At 40.8% G+C, this 25,721-nt stretch overlaps 1 protein-coding gene across 5 annotated transcripts; it reads left to right on the top strand.

The window, feature by feature from the left end:
* Positions 1–717: 717 nt before the first annotated feature.
* ppp6r3 (protein phosphatase 6 regulatory subunit 3) lies at positions 718–24,011 on the top strand. Of its 5 annotated transcripts, none has more exons than XM_023348445.1 (26): positions 718–920; positions 2,154–2,279; positions 5,262–5,495; positions 5,723–5,909; positions 6,881–7,018; positions 8,548–8,613; positions 8,692–8,804; positions 9,476–9,589; positions 9,681–9,807; positions 9,903–10,055; positions 10,771–10,920; positions 11,684–11,748; positions 11,839–11,954; positions 12,577–12,662; positions 12,766–12,852; positions 14,694–14,740; positions 16,320–16,374; positions 17,270–17,400; positions 17,621–17,736; positions 17,893–18,103; positions 18,202–18,299; positions 18,441–18,579; positions 19,825–19,842; positions 21,458–21,556; positions 22,738–22,809; positions 23,399–24,011. In XM_023348445.1, exons 3-26 carry the CDS (start codon positions 5,269–5,271, stop codon positions 23,448–23,450), a joined length of 2,667 nt encoding a protein of 888 aa, XP_023204213.1. In that variant the 5' UTR covers positions 718–920; positions 2,154–2,279; positions 5,262–5,268; the 3' UTR covers positions 23,451–24,011. The 5 variants fall into 5 exon arrangements, with proteins under 5 accessions (XP_023204213.1, XP_023204219.1, XP_005810164.1 ...); XM_023348451.1 differs by having other exon boundaries at positions 14,643–14,740; positions 18,007–18,103; XM_005810107.3 differs by having other exon boundaries at positions 14,643–14,740.
* Positions 24,012–25,721: the final 1,710 nt, after the last annotated feature.

Here is a 25,721-nt window from a genome sequence, read left to right as displayed (position 1 = left end):
GAGCTGGAACAAGTGGCTGGGGAGGGAAGTCTGGGCCTCCCTTCTGAAGCTGCTACCCCCGCGACCCGACCTCGGATAAGAGGAAGAAAATGGATGGATGGATGGATGGATATAAAACACAAATAATTTCTTCAAGATATTATCGAAAGCCATAATAATCAAATAAATAAATAAATAAATAAATAAATATATATAATATATATATATATATATATATATATATATATATATATATATATATATATATATATATATATATATATATATATATATATATATATATATATATATAAGCTTAATGACTTTAAATTGCTTAAGAAGCCCTTTTATATCACTTATTTATTTAATTTACAAGGGGATTTTAACTAGAAGCTTTGGTGTGCAGTTTGATTAAAAATTCAAAACAAACCGATGGGCGGAGCCATAATTTAGATAGAAACTAACCTTTCCAAATAATGATCATCAGTCATGAAATACGCTTATAATTTATGTTTTTTACTTATGTTCTTTCATTACTTCTGCTATTCAGAAAACAGTAGCTTTACAAACCGATTTTCATGGCCACCGAATCTAAACACTGCGATAAAATGACGCCCGGAAGCAACGAGATTCACGTCCAATGAAAGATCGGGACCTGCTTTGAGTGATGAGGGATGTGGCCAATCGTGTCGCTGTGTTGGTTGACATACTGACAAACGTTGCAGCTGTAGTGGGGGAGGGGGTCGTCGAAGTTGGCGGAACCGCCATCTTGAAAAGTACAGTCCGAAGATCTACCTTTTCGCGCCTGCTAGAATCACTTTTGAACACATTATTTTCCTTTCTGGAATACAATATTATTTCTAGATTCGTACCGGTAAGGTCAAAGGCTAATGGCGGGATAAGCTACATGCTCAAGATTTGTCGTTTCCAGCTGCCAGTCGGTAGGTATACTTGCTGCCTTACAGACGATTAGCCAGCAGCCTTCATAAAACCGGCTATCGTTGGCTGGCTAACACAAAACATATTTTGCAGTCTTATCACCTTATTGATTATTAGATCATGTTTCACAGCTCTAACAAATGCAGGTGTAGCGTCATCACAGAGCAATATTAACATGCATACGGAAAACGTAATTAGATTAAATGTTTTAACTTGGAAGCCCCATAGCTCTCTGATATCGGCTAACTGGACATTCTTCCTCTACCTTATTTAGGAGAGGCTAGCATTACTGTAGTCGGTTTCACTAGCTTGTTAGCCCGAGCCGGTTTTACTTTCACTGTACCGACTGGGTTCATTTAGCTTTACAGCAAGTTACTCTGTCATTAGCACCGTATACTAGATGTCGGAAATATGTAGCAAAACTAATAGGCAATATAAGCTCTTTGCTATGACTGGCTGCTCTTCCTACTGCGTTAGCGTCAGCGAAGTGTAAGTAATGGTCTTCATTTGTGACTGCTGTTGCCTGTATGTACATATCGGCGTTATCGTCCTGCTGATTCTTCTACTCGGGGTTGAAAAGGGAAATGAGATGATCCGTTTAGGTGTAGGTAATTAACGTGAAGCGGATGTTGTTCGCTTCAGGTCAGATTGAGAACATGTAAACCGGTAAACAGGTTTGGTTCAAATTTGATTAGAACACGGCCAAGAGGTCTAGGTTTGCTTTGGTTCACTTCATAAAACCATTGGAGGAATTGTCTGTCTGAGAGGTTTTGTTCTGTTGAGTGCATTGGACCCGGTCAAATCTTTTATTTTACCCATTACAAGAGTAACATATAAGATACTGTTTTATGGGATATAAGACATTCGAAATGTGGACTTGTGTGTTAGAAATGTGTTGGCTGTTATTGTCCTGCTGTGTGGTGTTTTGATGCTTTGTTTATAGTCTGTTTTAGCCCAGTAACCTTACGTGGTTGAGAGTATGTGGGTGTTATATTTACTGCGAACATGTTTACATCCCTGTTAATTTAAAGACTGTGGAGATGTATCCTTGTATTTTTAAGATTTCCAGATGCTGTAGATGGCGGAGAAAATTAATGATCAATTTCCATTACTAATTAATTAGTAATTAATTGTATACGATGCATAAAAACCAATTTATCATTTTGTTGAAGTAACAATCAGAGTCTACCATCTGACTCTGATTCCATATCTTCTTTTCTGAATTGTTTTGCTAGGCCTGTCCAGCATCTGTCCTTCTGCCCGTCCAGCCGGCTCTCCTGGAATGGGCCACAACCTCCAAAGACTAGGACAAATCTCTTTTTAACCTGAGCTCCATAGTCTGGACTCTGATATATTTACAGGTGGGCAGAACTGCTTACTGTTACGTGACCTCTGTGCTAGTTAATGCTTCTTAGAGATGCATCAGTTGGAATTTTGTTCCTTTTTTGCCTGTTTATTTAATAAATAATAATATATGCATTTTATTTGTGTTGCACTTTGTATTCCCTGAGAAAACCTTAAAGTTCTACAAAAGAACAGAAGCAGCTGCATTCAGTTTTCCCACTTTAAAATGTGGGGAAATTTTAATATGAAGATAGCAGTTTTGAGCAAATTCTGGTATTATTTAGGAGTTATAATTTAAGGATGATAAAAGTAGCAGTCAGTTAGTATTTTCTACCTTTTGTTTTATAAGTGGCTGTTTGTTCCTGGGTGCAGAGGTATTGTCACATCATGTGTATGAAAAGGTACTCGCTGTAAAACATGTTTTTGCTTTTATTTTAAAACAGAGAAAATGTTTTATGGGGTTGATATTTTAAACCGGCTTTAGCTTCTAATGTTGGGGACTAACTTGGCTAGCATTAAAGAAACAGCAGTCACTGTGTGGATTGGTTCACATCTCCAGCGGTCACTGGGTCAGAGGGCAGTGCACTGGATGGGTGGCCGCTCCATCACCAGGCAACACAGGACAGGCAGCTTCATGCATGCGCTGATACCTGAAGGCAGTTTAGAGTGGCTGATTGCCTCAGCTAATAGCTGTTCACTGCTACATGTAAACCATGTGGTAGAAAACAGAAATATCTGTTAAACATCTCCTTCCGTCTGCCTCCATTTGAACATAGCTTACCTCACAATAAGGGCATCCACACCATAAGGTCTTGTTGTTACCATGGAACCTGCTAGCTTACTAGGATGCATGCGCTTGTAAAGCTGCTCAGATTTATTTACGAACATTTTATTGGTGGATGTGGGATGGTATAGTCAAGCTGACAGACTCTTCAGTTTCTGCTGTGTTTCACATAGTTACAGTCAAGAGTTAGACCAAAGCCTTATAATGATGACGAATGAGTAGACTGAGACAAGACTCAGTCTAAGATGTTACTTAGTGAAGACAAAAGATTGTGCATCAGTATAGTGACAGAGTTGTAGTCAACTCAGACTGTCTGCCTTTTCTGACCTGACACACAGCTGGTCAGTAAAAGGGGTTGTTGCAAGGTTTTTGAGCTGACGATCAGTTAAATATTCTTTTATAGATGCTTTCCTTGAAGGATGAAGGTAATAGCTCGACTCAATGCAATGAAGACTAAATCAGATTTATGTCATTTTCTAAACCTTTAAATCACATTTATGGTTGCATTTGGGATCATTTACGTGTGGATATGTGGTAACTTTCACTGAAGGACGCACTGATGCACCGTCTACAGCAGAGATCCTCAAATCCAGGCCTCCAGGGCCGGTGCAACTTTTACATGTGCTTCAATGCACCTCAATCTAATGGCTGAATTATGTCCTCAGTGAAGTCAAGTTCTCCAGAGGCCTGCTAGTCATCTGATTATTTGACTCCGGTGTGTTGACGCAGAGACCCATTTAAAGCTGCAGGACACCGGCCTTTCAGGATCCCTGATCTACAACAATGACTTTCCATCTGCACCGTGTGCTGACAGACAGCTAACACGCACAGGGAGCGGTCAGACATGCAGCATTTCATGTGCGTGGTTCTAAGTTTGAGAACTGTCAACCTTGGCTGACAGAGAGGTTAACAAACCTCTCAAATCTTTTAGTTAGTTATGAAAACCTGACTAATTTAAAGTAGCTTCTTTACTTTTGGTAAGCTGGCACCAAAAAAAAAAAAAAAAATTCACGTGAACTACAAAGAGGCCGTCAGAATTCATAGTTGTTCAAAAGATTTTAAGAATTAGAAACTGAAGTACAGAGGCAACTTTGTAGAAACGGTAAAGTGATGTTCTCTTGGATATAATCACTCAGATTTCTGGAATGAAACATTATAGGCTGATTGGAGTACAAACCTGGAGAAAGGTCACACGAGGGCCAAAAGGCAGGCAAAGTGTCATGTGTTTCCATGGATATTGGGTATTTCTTTTTTCCCTTTAAAGGAGTGTGGATGTTCCATCACAGAAGTCATGCAGCTGTTTATTCGACAGCTTCCCCAGCCTTCTGTCAGATTTAGTCTGAAGTAAATCTGTCAGGAGAAAAATGACAGGTTAAAAATCATCAAAGGAAGAGCCTTTGTTCTCAGGAGGGCCACGCTCAGTTTTAATATCATTCTTTTGTTCAGTATAGGCTGTTGTAGATGATTATTTTAGTAATCTATTTATTATTCTAATAATCCAGTGATCGAATAAAAAAAAATCTAATAAAATAAAACTTTGGGAAATTCTTCCATAACATCAAAGTTATGATCGGAGATCAGTATTGGCTCAAATTTTCATATTTGTGAATCCCTAACAATTTTTGGTAACACTTTATTTGTAGTGAAACTTTGCATTAATTGGTAAATAACACTGACACAGACTGGTAAATGACACTGCAATGCAAAGTTTTCACTTTTAATTGACTTTTAATGCGACTTTTAAAGCAGCTTTGCATTAAAAGTGTAAAGTAAATGATACTTCATGACAACAGTCATAAACATTCATAAAGACTTCTTTGTGTTAATGACAGCTGTCATGTCATATTTATGACAGTGACGTCTCAGTCTTATGCACGCTCCCTTCAAATAAAGTGTTACCCAATTTTCTGTTATCCTGTAACAAAAATAGCAAGTTTTTAAGGTAACCTGGAAAAATAATCACACAAAAATCTGAAATTATATTAAATTTAATAGTAAAGATAATAAAGCAGCAGACTGACATAGATACTTAAAAATACCCTGGTCTTCAGTTTCCATAATCATTTTCAATCAACTTAATATATGATTACATCCTTTGTAAGACCATTTATAGCTTTTTGTGTCTGTGCGGATCTTTGACACCTTCGTCACACACAGAAACACACCTGCCAACTATGCAGATGCTTTCAGCTAATTTAGTCTGCTCTGTCTTTAGATCCACCATGTTTTGGAAATTTGACCTCCACACCACATCCCACATTGACACACTCCTGGAGAAGGAGGACGTGACCCTGACAGAGGTCATGGATGAGGATGATGTCCTGCAGGAGTGCAAGGCTCAGAACCACAAGCTGGTGGATTTCCTCCTGAGAGCGCAGTGCATGGAGGACCTGGTCACCTTCATCACCCAGGAGCCTAGTGCTGATGTAGAAGAAAAGGTTAAATACAAGTAAGAACTGCCTTCTGGAAAAAGAAGAACACTGTTTTTGATGTTTTGTAATCTTCCTGTTGAAAACACCGTAAAGTTTATAATGCAGAAGACATAATTTTAAACAAGTGAGTGAAGTCGACAATAGAGATTGTGGGTTGCTGTTCCTGGAGTGAAATACTGTCAGCATGAATCGATCAGTAAAGAAAACTTTGTCATGAGTCTAAAGGGCAACATTTGTCCCACAGGTATCCCAACATATCATGTGAGCTGCTGACATCAGACGTGAGCCAAATCAATGACAGATTGGGAGAAGATGAGATGTTGCTGATGAAACTGTATGGTTTCCTGAAGAACGACCCACCGCTGAACCCCCTTTTAGCCAGTTTTTTCTCCAAAGTGCTGTCTATTCTTATAGGACGCAAGCCTGAACAGGTATGTCTGGGAAAATACTCAGTGGAAATTAGTAGTAGTAGTTGTTAGGGGTGTGCCAATCAGTCGGCATTATCGGCCAATCTCCGTGGAAAAAGTATATGATGAGTATTTGCCAATCACTGTCTTTTGTTGCCGGCCACATGTCTGTCCTGCTTGGCGACCTGCAGACGCCCCATCTGCAGCAGATCTCCTCTTTTCTTCATGCTGTGCAATAGTGGCAGCAAAGTGGTGTGAAACTTTTGTGCTGTCCCTGAGAGTGATGTGAAGCTGTACATTGAGATGGAAAAATACCTCGATGTCAAAATGCATCAACACAACAAATTTAATACGATATTTCAAAAACAAATATTTAACATAGCGTGGTAAATTAAAGACCTTTTGCTAAATCACATAGCCAGGGGTGTTTATGACAAAATGGAACAATGAACAGCCAATACATGTGATTGGTATCGGTGATCAGTATCTGTATTGGCAGCATAAAACCTGACTGAAGCATCTCTAGTAGTGCCAGTTTTACCAGTAGTACCAGTTAGTAAAAGGAAGCTCAGTTGATTGCATAGAGTCACCGGCTGTCAGCAGTCCTTCATTCTGAACAAGCATGTGGTGAGAGTGGAAAGAACTCAGTCATTTCTATCAGGAAGTGACATCCAGCAGAACCAGACCATGCGATGTAATCGACTGGGACTTTGAGAGGTCAGAGCCTACACACATGGTAACTCTGGACCTGGAGTACTTTCTGTGTAAAAGAAAAATCCCAGCTTTACGGTAGCAGTGGCCCCAATGCTTTCTGAGAAAAACACATGAGGTCTGAGTCAGGATGAAATACTGTACCTCGTTTACAGCAGTGGCTATTCTAGAAGTAACACTAAGATAAATAAATAACTGAAAGAAATCCTCTGAATGTCTCTTTTCTGTTTAGAGTTCCAGACTGCTGATGGTATCTGTGTGGGTTTCTCTTCTGTTTTTAACAGATAGTGAATTTTCTAAGGAAGAGGGACGACTTTGTTGATCTGATGATTAAACACATCGGGACGTCTGCCATCATGGACCTGCTTCTCAGAATGCTCACATGCATTGAACCCCAGCAACTACGGCATGATGTTCTTAATGTGGGTAACGGCACCATGCTCACCAAGCTTTGCTGACATTCATCACTGTCTTTCTCATTCATGTCAGAATGTAGACTAGAGGATTGTTTTAGTTCTTTTATTTAACCAAGGAGTCATCACTTACTGTGTGGTTTTCTAAATCTGCTACAAGCTTTATTTAAAAAACACAAAGGAAAGATCAATCTGAAGTAAACATGGAAAGGTTAACTCTGTTTTATTGCTCTTTTTACAAGCAAAAAACAACCAAAATTCTTACTTTATTCATAAAGTTACAGTTGGATTTTAAATGTTTGCAACTAATTTCCTCTGCTGTCATTCACTGATATGTTCCTGTAAAACCTTTCAATGTGAAAACAACTATTTATTAGAAAAGACTGCTCATCATTTTCTAAACACCAGTCCTTCTGGTTCTGATGTTATCTTCAGGAGGAAAAGGCCTGGAACTCGCACCAAGCATTAAAGCCAACTCTAGCACATCTGTAATTGTTATGATGTTAACTTATGAATATTTTTTGCACAGTCATCCTCAACATGTGACGTGCATCAGGTTCTCCAGATGCACGTCTGGTATTCCTCAGACCAGACAGGGACCAGGGGGCCACTGTGGCCCATCTGACCCTCCCAGTTCAATATAATATTCATACTGATATCAGGTTGGAAGGAGGATCTGAAGGCTCTTCTTCTTTTCCTTGGATTTTGTAAAAGCCTGTTGAAAGGTTGTTCAGCTGCCTCCTGATAATGATTCTTTTTCACTTTTCTCTGGTGCAGGTGTCACTTTTAACTCCCTAACACATCCTGAGATTTTTGATAGTGTCTAGTTTTTATTACCAATTAGCCCAGTGGTCACAAGACCTGGAAGACATTTAGATGTGGCCTTTAGCACTTTACTAAATTAATACCCACAATGCACAGCTGCAGGTTGTCACTGAGCACTTCGGCTTTAGCTAGGACCAAAACTGGCTAACTAGGAAACTTTAGAAAAGCATGGACAATGTGGAAGGGTGTAGAGTCTTGGATATTTTTTGCAGTTGCTGTGTATGGATTCAGACATATAAGTGAAACATAGTGGCTGTTTGGTTCTGAGCTGAAACATGTGCCAGAATCAGATTTAGACACATCTATGTCATTTCCAGTCACATGTAGAATCATGTCGGTAAAGTTAAAATATCTAGATCATCTAGACTGGACAGGGGTAGGAATAATTTTGGTCTCAAATGTGCCCTTAAGCCTTGCCTGGTTTTCATTATTAAAGTTTGGAAGCGTGCTGTTAGACACGTTTATAGACTGAAAGTAGTGTGATCTTATAGTTTTGATAAATTAAAAAGTTGGAGATAATCAGATTATTTCTGTTTGTTCTGGTCGTTCAGAGCAGATTTCAGTCTCTGCACATTTTTATCTCTATGATTTTTTTCGTAAGGTGGTATATTTTCCAATAATCATCTGTAATATTAATCTGTTTCTCTGAAGGTGACTCTTAAAATATTTTTTGTGTAATAATGCAACACCCTGTTTACCGTCTTACCTTCCAGTGGCTGAATGAGGAGAAAGTGATTCAGAGGTTGGTTGACATGGTCCAGCCTTCTCAAGATGAAGATGTGAGTGTTTTAAGAGTCATTTGGCCTTGCCTTTACCTGAACTCTTCTTCGCATTGACCAGATTTTTTTTTGACACAGAGACACTCCAACGCCTCCCAGTCTTTATGTGAAATCATCAGATTGAGCAGAGACCAGATGTTTCAGGTCCAGGGCTGCTCCGAGCCCGATCCTCTTCTGGCTACGCTAGAGAAGTATACCTCTGCATTTGCATCTTATAAAGCTGAACTTGTTTTATTGGTTGACAATTCTTTATGGATCTGTGAATATGACATTAAAGGCTGAAGTGAAACTTGAATTAAAAAAAAATGGAATCAGAATTTCTGATTCTTTTCTCGTATGACTGCACACTGTTCAACCAACTAACTTGGTTGCCAGTTTCACTCCTAATGAAAGTTGGTGTTCAGGCCCCAGATCATCAGAGCCAGAGTTTTTATCATTTCCTTCTAGTTCATGGATCTAATCTTTTAATGTTTAAATATGTAGAGCTCATCCCTGGGGAAGTTCCCAGCAGGGTAAGGCTAGCTGTAAGCCACGCCCCTCTGATGATGTCATCACAGCCGGGCCTGTGCTCTCAGTAGTTTCTAAAAGGATGAAGTGATCCAAACTGGGAGTTTGTAGCTGCTTGTTTGTTTCACTATGATATGAAAGGACTTTTAGGTTATTAGGGAAACCCAGATTGGTTCCAGTTCATCCTTACATTGTTTATATCGCCATGTAAAGTTTTAAGACCTAAAATGTATTTATTTGCTTCTTGGTAGATGTTTTCTTCTTTGTTCTTATTTGACTCTGTTTTAGGCTTTCAGTTCCTTGTGATGTTCAAGACCTTTTCTCACATCTCCCTGTTGATCCTCCTCTTTCTTAGGCAGGAAACGGTGGAGCAGCTGCTCTCAAATATTTTTGAGAAGGACAAAAATGAGTCTGCTATAGTCAGCGTCATCCAGATCCTGCTCACGTTGTTTGAGACCAGGAGACCAGCGTATGTTCTGTTCAATATGTTCAAGTTGACTTTGGGTAGGGGATGGTCGTGTGACAGCCAGTTGAATAAAATCTGCCACTGCACACCGTAGGTTCGAGGGTCACATGGAATGCCCTCCTGGGATGTCCCACCCCTCATTCTCAGTCAACCACAGCATCCTGGAGGCTGTGAGACCCCGCCTCAAAGATTTCCACCAGCTGCTGCTTGAACCCCCAAAGGTAAAACCTTTTCCTCACCCTGAAGGGTTTGGACTATCAGGTTGATCATGCTGTTGAGTTGTGCATGCTGAACAGTGTTTGCTCTCCATCATTAGAAGAATGTGCTGAAGACAACGTGGGGGGTCCTGGACCCACCAGTGGGCAACACCAGGCTCAATGTGGTCAGACTGGTGGCCAGTCTGCTGCAGTGCAACACTCACAGCATCAATGCAGAACTCATAAACCTCAACACACTGGGAGTCATACTAGTGAGTACCAGTTACTACACATAGGCCTGTCACAATATCAAATTTTGCCAGACGATAAATTGTCCCAGAATTCTTTGCGATAAACAATAATGTTGTTTTGAGACAATCTTCAAGTAATATAATAGTAATAATCAAAGAACGATGCAAGAACACTTTCTCAAAGATCAGCACACTTAAATTCTAATGAACATTTAAACATTGAAACTGGAAGACATTTTAGATATCCAAAAATAAATAAACAAAACAATAGAAACAACAAATAAAATGAATTATGAAGTCTCTGTAGACATAATTGTCTGTCAAAAAAGGGATAGTTGAAACCAAAGCAGCAGACTGAAGACCAGTTTTGGTAGAAAGAGAGAGAAACAAGAAAAACAATAAACCAAGTAAATGAAAATTATTGAGTTTGTTTTAGTTTATCATGTGATTAATTGATTTATTGTTTATTGTGGCAGGCCATTCCATTCTCTGTTACTTTATTTAATGCACTCATTATTATGAAACTCATTCCAGATGGAATCTTGTTTGAGTACGGACTACAACATTTGACTGCAGAGTGCAGGTGTTAAGCTCTCAGCATTAGGAGAGCTTATCCAGCAGCAGCTTTGTTGTCTTCAGTGAAGTTTCCATCACTTCGTTTAGCGCTTTATAAAACAGTGGCTTCATATGTTCACTGCTGAACGGCTTGTCTTTTTCTCTTTCTTCTTTTAAACAGGATATGTATTTCAAATACATTTGGAACAACTTCCTCCATATTCAGGTGGAAATCTGCACAGCGATGATTCTGGCTATGCCTCCAGCTCCGGCAGAGCCGCAGCCAGACGGGGAGCCGGGTGGCACAGTAGAGAGCGCCCTCATCAGACATGTAAGGCTCACTTACTGACAGGGAGCCTTCAGCTGATTACTATCCTGAATACACTTGTTTGTCTCCTATTGTTTCACATGATATACATCTTAAATAAGGAAAACATAAGCAGAGATTTTACATTTTCAGAGGTGTGTGTAGATGTGTCTAACTAATTTTTTATTGGGTTTAGTTTCTTTACGCATTTTCCACCAAACTAATGGGCCAGTTCAGATTAGGTACAGTGAAACTTATGATGGAGATCTTTAATAATGCATGAAGTAAAGTAGCGATGCATAATATGTCTGCATCAGTATCAGCCGATGTTAGACATGTTTTAACAAATCGGTCTTTTTAACAAACTGGCCAGATGCTTTAAATGAAATCACTACTGGATTGTGACCAACACCAGCAGGCAGGTGTTGTGCAGGTGGGACACGACGACAGAGGCAGGTGGAGCTGGAATTGAACCAGAGACCCACTGATTCCGGGACAAACTCCTGCCACCGTTGTCCCAGTGATAATTATGGGATGTTTACCTGAAGCAGAAAAGCAATGTAGGCGGTGTGGTCACTTTTACATGTCTAATATCCCCAGTAAAAGTCCTGTGTTTTTTTCAGAGAGGCTACTTTTAACAACTTGATTAGTTAGTGTGACTTGTAACACCAGTCCTGGTTCAGGGCTCCTTTCCTGGGATTTTCCTGCTTGTTGGATGCACTCTGTGAGTTTGTTGTTGTTTTTCCATCATTTCTTTTCCATGTCTGTTTTTTTTTTCTCTCTCCAGCTGTTTCAAGCCTGTCAGCTGATCCAAAGAATCGTAGAGGCCTGGCACTCCAATGAGAAAGAGCAGTAGGTTTTTCCTGTTTGACACCACAGACGTTCTGCTTACATGATGATCTGTTGGTGTTGGATAACTCTGCTGCTGTTTGTGTGTTTCAGATCGGAGGGCGGTCGACGACGAGGCTACATGGGCCATCTGACCAGAATAGCCAATTCCATTGTTCATAACAGTGACAAAGGTCCTAATGGCCCACAGATACAGAGCCTCATGTCTGGTAAGGAGTGGTTTTAGTTGTGATGTTTATGACTAGCAATAATACCACATTTAAATATGGCTGTACAGTCTTCATACAGCTGAAACCTTTCAGCTTTACTTATTAAATCGAGCAAAAATTATTTAACATAATTTTTTCTTGAAGAGTAAAAATGATGAAGAGTTACTTGAAGTCTTGTGAGCAATTGTAACTTACAGTTGGACCAGGACTTTACTTTGTTCTCTTAGGTTCATCTGGAGATTTTTAAAGAATTTTTTGGCACTCAAGCTTTTATTGATAGCTAGCAGACAGGAAAATGGGCAGAGAGAGAAAGACGAAGACAACCAGAACATGTCTCAGGACTGTCAGGTGGAGGGCCATTACCTCCATATATGGGGCGCTGCTGTACTGTTACACCACACTACACACAAATTTGGTGTTATTAAATGTGATTGGGTGTAAATGTTGACTTTTTATTGAAAACAGGCTTAAGCAACAGATATTATAGTGTGGTTTTAATTTGTAGTTCTCAGACATCATGAGAATTAGATAAATTTTTAAAAATCTGATGGAGGTGATGGGATTGACTTTACTTTGTTTGGGACAGTAGCCTACAGAGTATTGCTTATGATGTGTGTTCCAGAGCTTCCCACAGAGGACAGAGAGAACTGGGAGGCTTTCATTTCTGGGCAGCTTGCTGACACAAACAAAAGAAACACTGTTGACCTGGTGAGCTACTAGATAAAGTCTGCCTCTCTGTTGAGGGATTTTACTTCAACCTTCATGTCTCCAGTCATAAAGTGACCAGAGCCTTATTATTTTGTGTTTTTAGGTGAACACTCATCACATCCATTCTTCTAGCGATGATGAGGTGGACTTTAAAGATGGTGGCTTTCACCAGGACTCTTCACTTCAACAAGTAAGACACTCAGATGTAGCCACAATGCAGACCTGAATGATTGAATCCTTCAGAAATAATTTAAAACAATAACAATTCAATCACTACTAACTTTCCTTTAAATTGGTTAGAACTGAATGAAACTAAGCTTCCACCAATTGTGTGAATGTGACCTCTTCAGTTGAGTGAAACAGATTTGTGAACAGTACCAACCAGCTGAGCCTGTGACATTCCCTGCAGCACAGCATCGCTTCCGACCGCTTCAGACATTCCTCTCTGGCTCCGCGTGAGAGGCAGCACCATAGTGGGAAACTGTGGGAACTGTTTTTCACATTTCATTTAGAAATGATTTATTATCAAACATATGCAGGCGCCTCATTGTTTAGTCACAACAGTGACGTTTCTGGATGAAATATTTTCGGATCACATTATGTTTTATCGACAGGCTTTTCTTCCAGTAGTGTTAATCAGACTTGTGGTGCCGACACAGACCTGCATGTTGCATACGCTGTATGGAAGTTCAGACCATATTTGAGATCAAAATGACAGATTTTGCTTATTATGAATTCCCTTAGAAATGATTCCACATCCTCGTCTAATTCACGAGGGAATTTAGTTTTTCTTAATCGTCCTGAAATAAAGATGCACAAAATTAGTCACATTCTAACATATCGGTGTCAGTCCGATGAATAAAACCGTTTCCTTCTTGTTGCTATTTGTTTTTGGAGAGAGGAGTGTGGTCATGTGATGGTAATAGTGAGGGTTGTGGGAAGTTTACCTGAAGCAGAGAAGCTGTAGTGAAGTCAGCGTTGTGAAAGTTTTGTTTTTTTTTCCAATTTGTTGAAAGAGTAGTGAAATACATTATAATGATAAATATTGGTTATCTGAAATAACAGCAATATGAATATCAGATCTTGGTGTTGGAAACGGGTTTTCTAGCTCAGCGGGGTTGTTACTGCCCAGCTCTCTTTCTACCACCTCAGCGGTGCCGCTGCTTGCTCAGGTCGTTGGTGTTTGATTTTTAGCTGATTATTCCCGATCTGTTCACCAGGCTAATGTTCTGCTTCCAAGTGAAACAGCTGGAATGAAGCTCGGCTCTTGTTGAGCTTTGGTTTTGGATCAAAAGTCCCTTCCACTGTTGAAAGGACAGCAGTGAGGTTTGTAGCTCCTGTCCTGCTGTTGAAAGATGCTGTAGGAAAGGATTAAACCGAATCCTGGTGATCAGGAAGAAATTTCAAACATTCCGATATTTCAGACATATTGAAATGAAGCCCAGGCTGGTGATGTCATCCAGAAGTCCTTCACTTCTATGTGGACTGTCACATGCTCACCGGTTTGGGACTGTGTGTAATGTCTAACAGAAAACACAAGGTGATGCTCTCTGTCGTGAAATCATCTAAGCTCTGACTGGCTGAACATGGTAAACACTGACCCTTCACATCCATGGAAACTAGACCCCATTTATTTTCTGTCCATCCTAAACTCATGCAGCCTGAAGCCTCAAACATCAGATCCTTTTTTAAATCTGTTTGGAAGCAAGTTGCCATTCTTGAGGTCTGATCAGAAAACAGCCTGCACACTGCAGCATCAGGAAGCCCCTGATTGCAGAGCTGAGATAATTTCCAAACCATCACCTGCCTTTCCAGTCACTTCACTCAGAATAACAACTTCAGGTGGAATAGATAGTTGAATTGTGCATTTGTGTTTTAACCAGAATTGTGATGCATTTGTAACGTTTTGTACTGCAACTAATGCCTAGCTGTGTGTAGAGCCAAGACTATATCATTATCGTTGGTCCTGGGTCTTGCCAGGCCTTTTCTGATTATCAGATGCAACAAATGACGTCCAATTTTATTGAGCAGTTCGGCTTCAATGACGAAGAGTTTGCTGACCAGGATGATGTTGTGGAGTAAGTATGCATCCTGCATTAATATAACTGTCTGTGACACAAGAGGCAATATAAAGCTGGTGGATTAGATTGTTTCCTGTGCTGTTAAGTATTGCATTAATTTATTTGTTACAAGTACAAAACATTTTAACTTATTTTGGATTTGAATTAGGAAAACGGAGGTTGAAAAGCATCCATTTCTCCTTCCTCTGTAACAAGGCAGCAGCTCCAGCTGTTCATGGAAAACCAATCATATCCACTTCAGCTTGTTGTCTTTTGCCGTCTGTAGCCTGATTTTCCCATATCAGGGGTAGTTGCTTTGGGTCCATGTAATTCTAAGCAGTGGTATAAAGGCTTGTGGGGAGAGCTGGCAGCTGATTGGTGCTTTAAGAATACTTGCTTCTCTTCAGACGGGGAAGATCAGCCCGAAGCCCGTTTCTGCCTTCTGCTCAGCATAATCAACAGTCCAAAAGCTGGTGGGGGTTTTAGAAATGAATGACGATTTGGTGAAATGCTCTCCAGATTAATAGAAATATGTCAGAAACCAAGTTCAGATCTTGTGAGTTTTTCATCAAAATATTGCTCAATATATTTGCAAGCTTCTAAAAAGTGAGTTCCTGTGAAAACAAACATCCAGCTGTAAAAACTTCAGCGTGTGGAGGAAGCAGTTTGTTACTGCACCGTTCATGGCATCAATGTTTTAGTGAATTTAGTTTCTGACTTATGTTGATTCTTACACGCTGATGGCTGGCTGATTTTCCACAGCCATCGATCCAACTCAATCATGTCAGTTTGTCACTTTAATAAATGTTGGGTCATCTTTTCTGTTTAATTCAGAATCTTTGTGGAGAGATACAAAAAATGTTTTATTTCTGCGTTCCACCAAACCTGAATGTCCTGTTATAACCAGCCTAACATCACAGGATGTCTCTGACAACCCAGATCAGCTGATTTCTGATCATGTATCAGGAGCTCTGGAAACCACATACCCCACACAGTTTGAAGCAGATTTGATCCAAATAAGTGTTTGAGAACAGAGTCAGACATGTTGCTTATAGGTTCCACAGAAACCTAAATCCTGACACATTGAAGATTGGCACAAAGTCTCCATTCCAGGCAGTTGAAACCTCTTAAACTTTACGCCTCTGCTTTTACTGCTACAGAACAAGACTGTCTTTCCACAGGGAGAAAGTCCCAGAACAACTGGTGGTGTTCTGCAGTTTATAAAAAAAATATATTTCTAGTTTATTAAATGACTGCTTCAGTTATGGAGTTTTTGCAGCTTTGTTTCTGCGATAACTTGCAGCCTTAATCACTATTATTATTTAGGTCTGCATGTAAAGTGATTTTTTTCCCTCTCCCTTTAATTGTGGCGCAGCCAGAGGTTCGTGTTTCTGTGAGACTGATTGGTTATCAGTGATCAGTGGAAGCAGCAGTAGTTCTGTAGTTACTGCTGCCTGGTTCAGTCACTTGTGTGATTCAGGAAGTGTCTTCGTCTGGTGGTGTTCTGCATGAAACAAGTTTATCCACATATGTTGAACCTGAACTTCTGTTTACACACTTTGCATTATGTAAACTCATGTTTTTCTTCATCTTACAGTATTCCATTTGATAGAATATCAGACATCAACTTTTCCCTGAATACAAATGAAAGTGTAAGTACTAAATATTGATCCTAAATATGTAAAGTCTATAATGAGTCTGAGAGAAAAAAGCTTTTGTTTTCTTTTTTTTACATGTCTAATTCTATGTTTACACCACAAGTCCATATGTGACCCATCTCTGTCAGTTTTTTCTAAAATTACGATTCCAAATTACAGACATATGTCATGTTTCAGAGCAGCTGGAGGCTTAGGAGTGTTTCCTCTTTCTGTGTGAGAGAAACCAGCACGACTGATGACTGGAATGCTGCTCTATTTAATAATGGCATGCTCACCTTATTGCATGAGTGTCATGTTAACATTAGCATGCTGCGTCCAGTCACTGGAGTCTGACTCCTTCCAGTCAAGTCTTGCTTCACTACAGCAAACACCAATGCTGGTAATTTTACCAAAACAAATTCATTTATAAAGCACTTTTAAAACGCAACATAGGAAAACAATTCTATAAACACATACACACTTCATATTAATCTCACACCATTTCAAAGGCCAAGGAATAAAAATGTTTTTGATTACCTGAGAATGGATGTGCTCACTGAAGTGCAGCGTCTTATTTCCACAGGCTGCTGCCTGTGGAAATAAGTGTTGTGTGTTGTTGTGACAACTAATGTACTTCAGTGCTGCAGACTGGTTGTACTGGAGTCTGATTGGACGTTATGAATGAAAACCACTAAAGCAATATTGGTGTCAGGAAAAGATCTAATTCAACCTGGTGGTTCATTCATGAAACACCTTTAACCTGACTGAGTTTGTCCAGTTAAAGAAAACTAAAGTACAGCAGCTCAGTCACAGTCGCCATCTTTAAGCCCTGATGCTGTTCTGTTGGTAAAGCTTTCTGAGCATCTGCAGTGTTTCTAACCCTGCAGTGTGTGTGTGTGTGTGTCTCCAGGCGAATATAGCCTTGTTTGAGGCGCGCTGTAAGGAGAAAATCCAGCAATTTGAAGATGCTGGTTCAGATGAAGAGGACATCTGGAATGAAAAGGATGTCACCTTCGCTCCAGAGGCACAGAGACGTCCGAGGTGATCCGGCAGGGGGACATTGGTCTAAAAATGGTTATAGTTAAGCTTCAAAAGCAACAACTTTATGATTAAACAGAAGGAAAGAGTGATTGTTCAGTTTCTGGTCACAATGTGATGGTTGAAGCATTCATCAGTTCACCTCCAGATGATCCAGCAAATAGCGGCCTGTAAACAGTCAGTGGTTTTCTGACTGTGTGTGTATGTGTGTGTGTGTGTTCAGGAGTTCAGGCAGCACCGACAGCGAGGAGAGCACAGACTCAGAGGATGAGGACTCAAAGAGAGATCCGTTTGAACCCTGCAACCCCGCCTCTGATGACCGCATGGAGGTGGACACAGGTTGGTGTAGCAGCACACACACAGAGCTGGGTTATTTGGCTCTGTTCCCTTCGTTTATGATAGAATGTAAACAGCGACTTCCTGTTGGGTTTAGCTAGCAGCAGTGCTACACTGACACATCCTGCTCTGTCTGACTGAGTGTGTTTCCGTTTGAAGCGCCAGTGTGGACAGCCAGCTTTGACGACGTTCCCATGGAGACGGGTTCGGGTGCAGCTGCAGCCTCCAGCCCCAGCACCCCTGATGCATCCTCTCCTTTGTCTTCTACCACAGCAGCTCCCGCAGAGGCGGCCTGGAACTCGTCTCCTGCCGCAGCAGCGCCTGGCGTGGAGACGGGCTGGGCAGACTTCTCCAGCTTCTCTCCCGTCTGGTACGGCAGCCTGACAGCTGTGCTCCACATCTGGCTGCAGCGCTCACTTTACCACCTTAAATATGGAAGAGTTCTTAACAGAAATGTCTGTTTTTCAGTCCCAAAGACCCTCTAAGGTGCAACTCTCCCGTTGCTATGGAAACTAGCATGGAAACGATAGACCCTCTGGGGGTCAATGCTCCAATGCGTCCTGACGGTGAGTTGTGGATAAGAGAGAGTGTTTGCTCCTGCTTCTTTTAGCTGATATTGGAACCAGCCAAGTTGGCAGCCAAGTCTCCAGAATGTGATGGTTGGTTGGGCGCTGACGTGGCTCCGCCCTCGTCCTCTTCGTCTACAGACTGCGGCAGCGCGGCGGTGGCGGACGAGTCATCGTGCTCGGAGCAGCGCAGCATCACAGAGACGGTCATCAACGGCTCCATGAAGGAAACAGTCAGCCTCACTGTCGATGCCAAGACTGAGACGGCCGTTTTCAAGAGGTCCGCCTTCCAGACACACACCCACACACACAACCATTACATCTTCTAATACCTGACTAAATGACAGGGAGAACATTCACAACAGTGGAGTTATTTTGTTGATGCTTGTCAAACAAGTCCAACATGTTGCTGACAGAAGATTCCAGAAACACTGCAGTGTTTTCTGGGAATACTGCAGCAGCTTGTTCTGGTGACAGAGGCTGAACTGATGGGATGTCATGTTATCAGCCTCCTCATCAGGAGAAATCAAGCCTCTTTAAATATATTGACCCACTACAACACACTAATACTGCTCAGCTGGTTTAGCTACATGTCCTTTTTCCATTATTAAAACCGTCAATCAACGTTTTCACTTTTTATTCAATAAAGGGGAAATTTATCTGCTGTGTCTGCACATATAATTCTAACTGCATTTCCCAGTTCTTCTTGACAATTATCAGGATTATGTTGTCATTAAGCACAGTCTGCCAACAAATCATGAAAGAGGCTTATTATTTAGGAATGTGTCCCAGTGTTTGAATTTCTTCCACCATGAACACATTTTATTTTTCTAATCCATCTAAATTAATAGAGATGCACCAATCAGAGATATTTTTTGACGGATTTCCTCTCTCCGGTTATTAGACTACGCCCCACAGATATTGATTCGATTCAAAATATATTTTCTCTTTCTGGCAAAATTCAAAATTAACTTGTAATCACAAAATGCTTATTGGAAAGCAAAACAAGTTCCTCAAAAGTATTGCAAAAGGTAAACTGCATGTTCCCCGACACATGACCTTTGACTCTTTGTGTTAGTAAAATGACAAGTTCAGTCTGATGGTCCTTCCTGCTGAGGTTCAGTGGCTTCATTGTGAAACGTCTCACCTTTACTGCGTGTTTTTTTTCCCCACAGTGACAACATCAACACTGAAGAGTAGTGTTGGAGCGTCACTGTGGGCCGTCCAAAAATCAGAAAGAGGTTTATCTTTCCAGTGAGGGCCGGTCAGGTCAGACTCTGGGTGCATCTCTAGTAATTGGAAACGGAAGCGAATTATTAAAACACACTCTGGTAGTGGAAAGCCTGCTGCACACGGATGAGGGCCAGTTAGTAGTTATCCAGCTGCCAGTCCTCTGTCCCACTGTCCTGTTGTTGAAGTTGTCTTCTGTCTCAGTAAACCACAGTGTGATGTAATTTAATGAACAACACTCACAGTCTGAGCTTCCCCTCTCTCTCTTGCTGTGCGTTGTGGGTGTGGTCTTCAGAGTGTTGAAATCTTATCGGTATGTACAGCCAATCAGAGACGAGCCTGCAGCCGTAATGTAGTCTTGTTGTCACGTCAACCACCAACTTGTCTTTCCCAGTCTTTACTTTTGCTTTGAACTCTGTTTTCTCATTATCTCCATTCTGCATGTTTTTCTACTAAAGCTGTGTCCAAGTGTTTTGGTTCTATTTTTTTTTTGTTGGCTTTTCGTTCAGCAGCCGAGGGAAGCAGGAGCACCAGTAGCTAGTCCTGATAGGTGGAAGACCTTTAACATGGTTTCTTGGTTTCTCCCGTTCTGGGTCTGTCTGCTCTGCAGCTGGTGACCCATGCTGATACTGTGACCTCGTTAGTTAGAGAGGTGGCTGTAGGTCTGCTGACGGTCAGTCGCTGTCCACATGTGAAAACATTACAAAGTTACTTAGGCTACGTTCACACTGCAGGCCAAAGTGACCCAATTCCGATTTTTCTTTTTTGTCAAATCGGAATTTTTTGGTGTGGTCATTCACACTTCCAGATATATGCAACCTGTATGTGATCTCCAGTGTGAACTGCAAACAACCTGAAAGTGTCCCGCATGTGCAGTAAAGGGCGCAATAACGTCACACATAGAGAGCCTGAGTGTTTTGCCAACCGCCATAAAAAGAAGTAGTGCTCAGTGTTTGTGGAAGTAAACATGGATGCTAACGATGGAGCACAGCTTGTAGTTTATCTTCCTGCTTGTGTGTATCAGGGTGCAGAATAGAGACATTTGTCGAGTATCAGTGACGTTCAGGTCAGATGAATGCGACCTGGTCGTTAGGTCACATTTGAAAAGGTCGGATACCTATCGGATACCCAAGTGGCCTGGGTCACATTCGAAAAAAATCTGATCTGTGTTGTTCAGACTGTCATGAAAAGATCAGATACAGGTCACATTAAGGCAAAAAAAAAAATCGGAATTGGGTCACTTCAGGCTGCAGTAGGCTTATAGCCATTGTAGAAGGTCCAAATAGCTACTTCTGGCTCTGGAGCTGCAGGTTGCCATGGTCACCATCACATTAAATAAACAGTTGTTGGAGTTGGCAAAGAAGCAAAAATTTCGGTTTTAGAAATTACTTTTATGGATGTTATTAATATATATTACCAGATGTTGTGTCAGTGTGGCTGTAAGCAGAGGGATGGATGAACTTCCGGTTCCATCTGGAACATTCTCGCTTCAGCCTGGTGCTCCGTCCGCCCAGCACTGCTCATCTTCTACCGCTAGCGCTGCTTTAGATCTGGATGTTTGTTAGTGTTTTGCTTTGATTGAGTCCTCATCAAGATCTTTGGTGGTTCTCTGAGATGAAGCAAGACTGACGGCTGATCCAATCTGTTTCGGTCCAATCCGTGTCTAAAACGATCTCCATGTGTGCTATTTGCTATGGAGCTTCACAAATGAACAGAGTATCAGAACCAAACGTTTCAAAACGATCTACTTTCTCCATTTGCTGTACATTTGAATGTCCCTAGAGTCTTTCCATCTCCATACATCATCCTTTGTTTTACTGTGTTCTGTCAGTTCAGCATGCATCTGGTTTCACATGTGGCTGTGTTGTGTGTTTCTGTGCTGGAGCTGCATGGTGGGTGTGTCTTACGCTGCTACCTGTCTGTTTCAGTGATGAAGAGAAGCTGGGTCCTTCAGAGGCCTTCCTGCTGCTGGAGCGCACCGAATCGACTGGGAACAGCGTAGCTTCAGCCGGCTCTCCAAACACAGGGTCAGACCACACTCACACACACACACAATGTCTTTCTATCTTCACAGGGACTTTGTATTGTGCATGCCTAACCTAATTTAGTCCTAAACCTGACGCATAACCAAAAACTGCACCTCTTCTTATGGGGTAGTCGGGGTTTGTTGGAAAAATAATAAATCAAATCCATAAAAACAGAAAGTTTGACTAGCAGTGAGACTTAATTCAAAATTTTAATCAAATTAATTACGGGCTCTGTAATTGATTTATTTCATTTTAATTGAAAACCAAAAACCCTTTTTGTCGCTAAGTTATTAAATAAATAGTTGTATAAGCTCAACAACAAAGATATTATTTTGAATCTGTTCATTGAATGTGACTGTGGTTGCTTATGTTAGCATTGGGGATGTCTGTGCTGCTACTACATGTTTAGCATTGAGATGCTAATTTAGGCCTAAATAGCTTCACTGATGGGCTAACTCCTTTTAGCACAACTGGAACACCACAATCCTTTCCAGCATTCAAGCCGATCTGTTTTTGAGGCAAGAATGAATCCAGCTGGCCAAGAGAAGCGACTTGGTCGTCCATCGCTGATTTTTGCTGATGTCACTTGTGCGTCAGATCTATGGGTGTACCTGAAACACTTTGCAGTACAAAGGTTCCAGCTTGTAGATGGTGATGGCTGTGAGCAGGAAGGGTCTCCTGCAGCAGTTTGTATTACGACAGTCCTAAAAACACCTCTGGCTGCAGACACTTTGTTGTTGTATAACAGTCTGATGAAGAGGATTCCAGGTTCTCCATAATGTTCATCATTTAATGAATAATCTCTTTTGTCCAGAGCTTCCAGTATTAGAGCAGAACCAGCGTTCTTTATCCTGTTTATGCATTAGAACAAACCAAAAGGAAAAAAACTCTCAGCAAAAATCCATCCAGCTGCACAGCATCCCAACCACAGGGAATAAGTGTCCAAAAAGCAATGTTTCAGAATGAAATGAACAGAGCTACTCCAACCTGCTACCACAGGAGAAAGTTGCTTGTTCCTGCAGTTCTCCACAATAGGTAGAATACTTCCTGCTAATAACATCCTAACAGAACCTCTAAAGTCGTTGGGCTCTTTTCAGCTGCTATCGTTTGACTCGACCATTAGGTGTTCACATTCAGCAGTCGTTTAATCCCACTGACTTCACTTGTGTTCTTGTCGGCAGTGAGAAGTGTCGGCCCGCGGTGGAGCTTCCCAATGGACCTCTAAAAGAAATGTCCAACATGGAGGACGCCAAGTAAGACTGACCTCACGATCTGTCTGGTTTTAGCTGCTCTGCTTGATGAAGGACAGTTAGGATGCCCTACAACTGCCTGAGTGTTTTTATGACATTTTTGGGTATTTTGGATTAAGTAACATTAAATTTTAGCTTTGAGAGACTCGAGTGATGGAACTATGCAAAACCAAAAAAAAAAAACTTTTTGAAAATTGTCATTTGAAAAAGGATATTTGTGGTGAAGAATAAATCAGATCACACCCTCATTCATTCCCATTTAAAATGGCTAAACTCACATAGGTTTATGGCATCAGGAGGAGATAGTGACACATCATTATTCAGCCTGGTTCTGGTTCTGGTTTGGTGCTCTGGCTTTTGAAGTGAGAGTGGACCCTACGGTGAGGATCAGCATCTGCAGCACATTACTCTGTTCAGGGTTGACCATAAGGGATTTTAACTAAATACTGATAATGTCATGTGGAAAGAATTGAATAGGGTATTTTGTATTTGTTTTTTGTTTTTTTATTTTCCATTGCTGCAATTACTAGTAGGGAACTGTCAGTGTTGTGAACCAAGTTGTCCAGTTAACCGACGTGTGTCCTCCTCCTAGGCTGGACAGGAACTCTGTCTCCTCGGAGCAAGCTGTGAACGGGCCGGCGTGAGGACGGACCGGCTGCTGCTCAGAGCGCAACCAATCACATGTCCCGACAGGACCAGCAATACTCCCATTGGCTCATTATTGATGGAAAGGCCGACAGGTGTACAGAATGATCCCCAAACGACAAAATGAGAGACGGACTCAGGCGCATAGAGAATAATTTTTTTTCTGCATTTGTTTATATACCGTTGTTCCTATGAGGTGATGTGCGACTGATATCTTGACACTCAAAATGAAATAGTAATGTTGCTATAGTTAAAGACATGATTGTATGAATAAAATATTTTATGAAAAGAAAATGTATCCTGAACCATGCTGAATCACAGAGGAATCAGAAGAGATGCTGCACCGACTCTTATTTTCTACACATGTTCCTAATTATTTCATTGGTGAGTTATGTTTTTGTTGTTTTTTTGTAAGATTAGCAGGAGGGTTGTGTTGTGTTGCAAAAGACTTAGTTTGTATCCAAGGAAGCTGGATTCTTGGTAAGAGTTTTTGAAATGAACAGAATCATTTTGTTGGTCCTGTGTTTAATACACACTTTGACACCTCAGTCCTGAACTCTTCAGGTCTTTGTGCTCGTGCTTTATGATGACATAATTGTGACCTTATTTCAACCAAGTGACCAGCAGTGTACAGCATCAGCTGGGGAGGGGCAGTACTGCTGTAATCTATGATCCAGATAGTGTGAGAAAACCTCATTCTCCCAATTCAGTTTAAAAATATTTGATTTGTTGTGAAGACAAAAGTTTTCACTCGGGTATCTTCAGAGTTCTGATGGTGTGAGTAAGAAGGATCTGATAGCTGTCTGTCATGCAACTAATTTGAAGCGGCCTCTGACTAAACACTTACTGTATGACATGTTAACATCTAGTCAGCAGAGACAATATTCCAAAATATTCCAGCAGAGCCTGGATAACATCAAGCTCTGCTAATCCAGCTCATTTGCTTTTGCTGCTCCTCTCTATATCAGGCTGTATTGTTGTGAAGCCAGGCAGAGAGATGTTGGAGTTGGGGATATGATCCTTGTCCTGTGTGATGGATGCAAGAGATGGTTTGAACTTCTTCCTCTCTCTGCTCCATGAAGCCTCCTTTTCAACTCATCTGGGATTTGGACTCATAGTTCAGGTATTTGAACTATTGTGATTCTAATCAGCTGCTCCCAGTTGTAAAATCAAAAAACTGTATATATTGCCATGATTGCGCATCACTGTTAAAAAATTCTTTAGCTTCACAGCATCCAAAACCAGATGGAGTAATTGTCCAAACATGAAATGCCTCAACCAAAAACATGAACAAATCAGAACGCCGTTCTGAAGAATCCTGCAGAACTTTCTTTGGCTCCTCAGTAACTTTTTGGGTTTAGCAGTGTTAAGGAAATGTTTTTGTTCTTTGAACTACCTTGTAAAACAAGCCCATACCAATCTTGGTCTGTTATTCTTGAGTTTGGCCAAAAGTATTTTTATCAACCCGATACCTGAAAAAAAACTGTTAAATCCAGACATTTCTACATCCACTTTCTTTCTGCTTCCTCTGCTCTTGAACTGATTGATATTTCTGGCCCATCCACTGATCACTATTGGTCCTGACAGGGTCACAGCATGGCTGGTGCTGCCCCCTACAGATGGGTTTTATTTTTCCTTTGCATTCCCTCTTAATAAATTTGCAAATACATTATGGTCTATTTTGTATACAATCAGTTCAGTTGAGTTTATTAATGCAGGGCCAATTTAAAACAATTGTTGTCTTGAGAAACATTACCAAAAATAATAATTTTAGCTCAATCTTGCATACATCCCAAATAATCCTAGTTATCAAAATACATTAAGCTCAGTTTATTTTTGAAATTAATGTTTCCAGCAGAGCATGGAGTCATTGGGTTGCAGTGTTCCGTTCTGGAGGAGCATGTAGCGACAGCAGAAAATAGCTTATTTTGTGTCGTTGACTTTTCAACAATCCCTCTTACCGAGAATACATGTGGCGACAGTGGAGAGGAAAAACGTCCTTTAACGGGAGGAAACCTCCAGTGAAACCTGGCTCAGGTTAAGACAGAACTTGACTGCTCAGATATCAATATGACTAAACAAAGCATGTTATATCTGAAGGTGACTACTGAACAGCACATTTTAATTCAGCTACTCTTCAAATCAATGATTATAAATGAGTCTGTGTATTTTTGTTGGTTTTTTTCTTCAGTTAATAACTAGTTTGACATATTTTCTACATTACGTGAATTAAACATCTCAAATAGGGGGAGGATATTTCACTTTATATG

Source organism: Xiphophorus maculatus, chromosome 2 (assembly GCF_002775205.1).
Source record: "Xiphophorus maculatus strain JP 163 A chromosome 2, X_maculatus-5.0-male, whole genome shotgun sequence".
NCBI classification, from domain to species: Eukaryota; Metazoa; Chordata; class Actinopteri; order Cyprinodontiformes; family Poeciliidae; genus Xiphophorus; species Xiphophorus maculatus.
This window is presented reverse-complemented; position numbering and strand designations above follow the sequence as displayed.

What these genes read in the sequence shown, in the direction of transcription:
- ppp6r3 (XM_023348434.1), top strand. Translation starts at nt 5,269, where the DNA reads ATGTTTTGGAAATTTGACCTCCACACCACATCCCACATTGACACACTC. An exon ending in CCCTGAATACAAATGAAAGT is followed by an intron (nt 16,375 to 17,269) that starts GTAAGTACTAAA and finishes GTGTGTCTCCAG; the next exon opens with GCGAATATAGCCTTGTTTGA. An exon ending in TGCTCCAATGCGTCCTGACG is followed by an intron (nt 18,300 to 18,440) that starts GTGAGTTGTGGA and finishes CTTCGTCTACAG; the next exon opens with ACTGCGGCAGCGCGGCGGTG.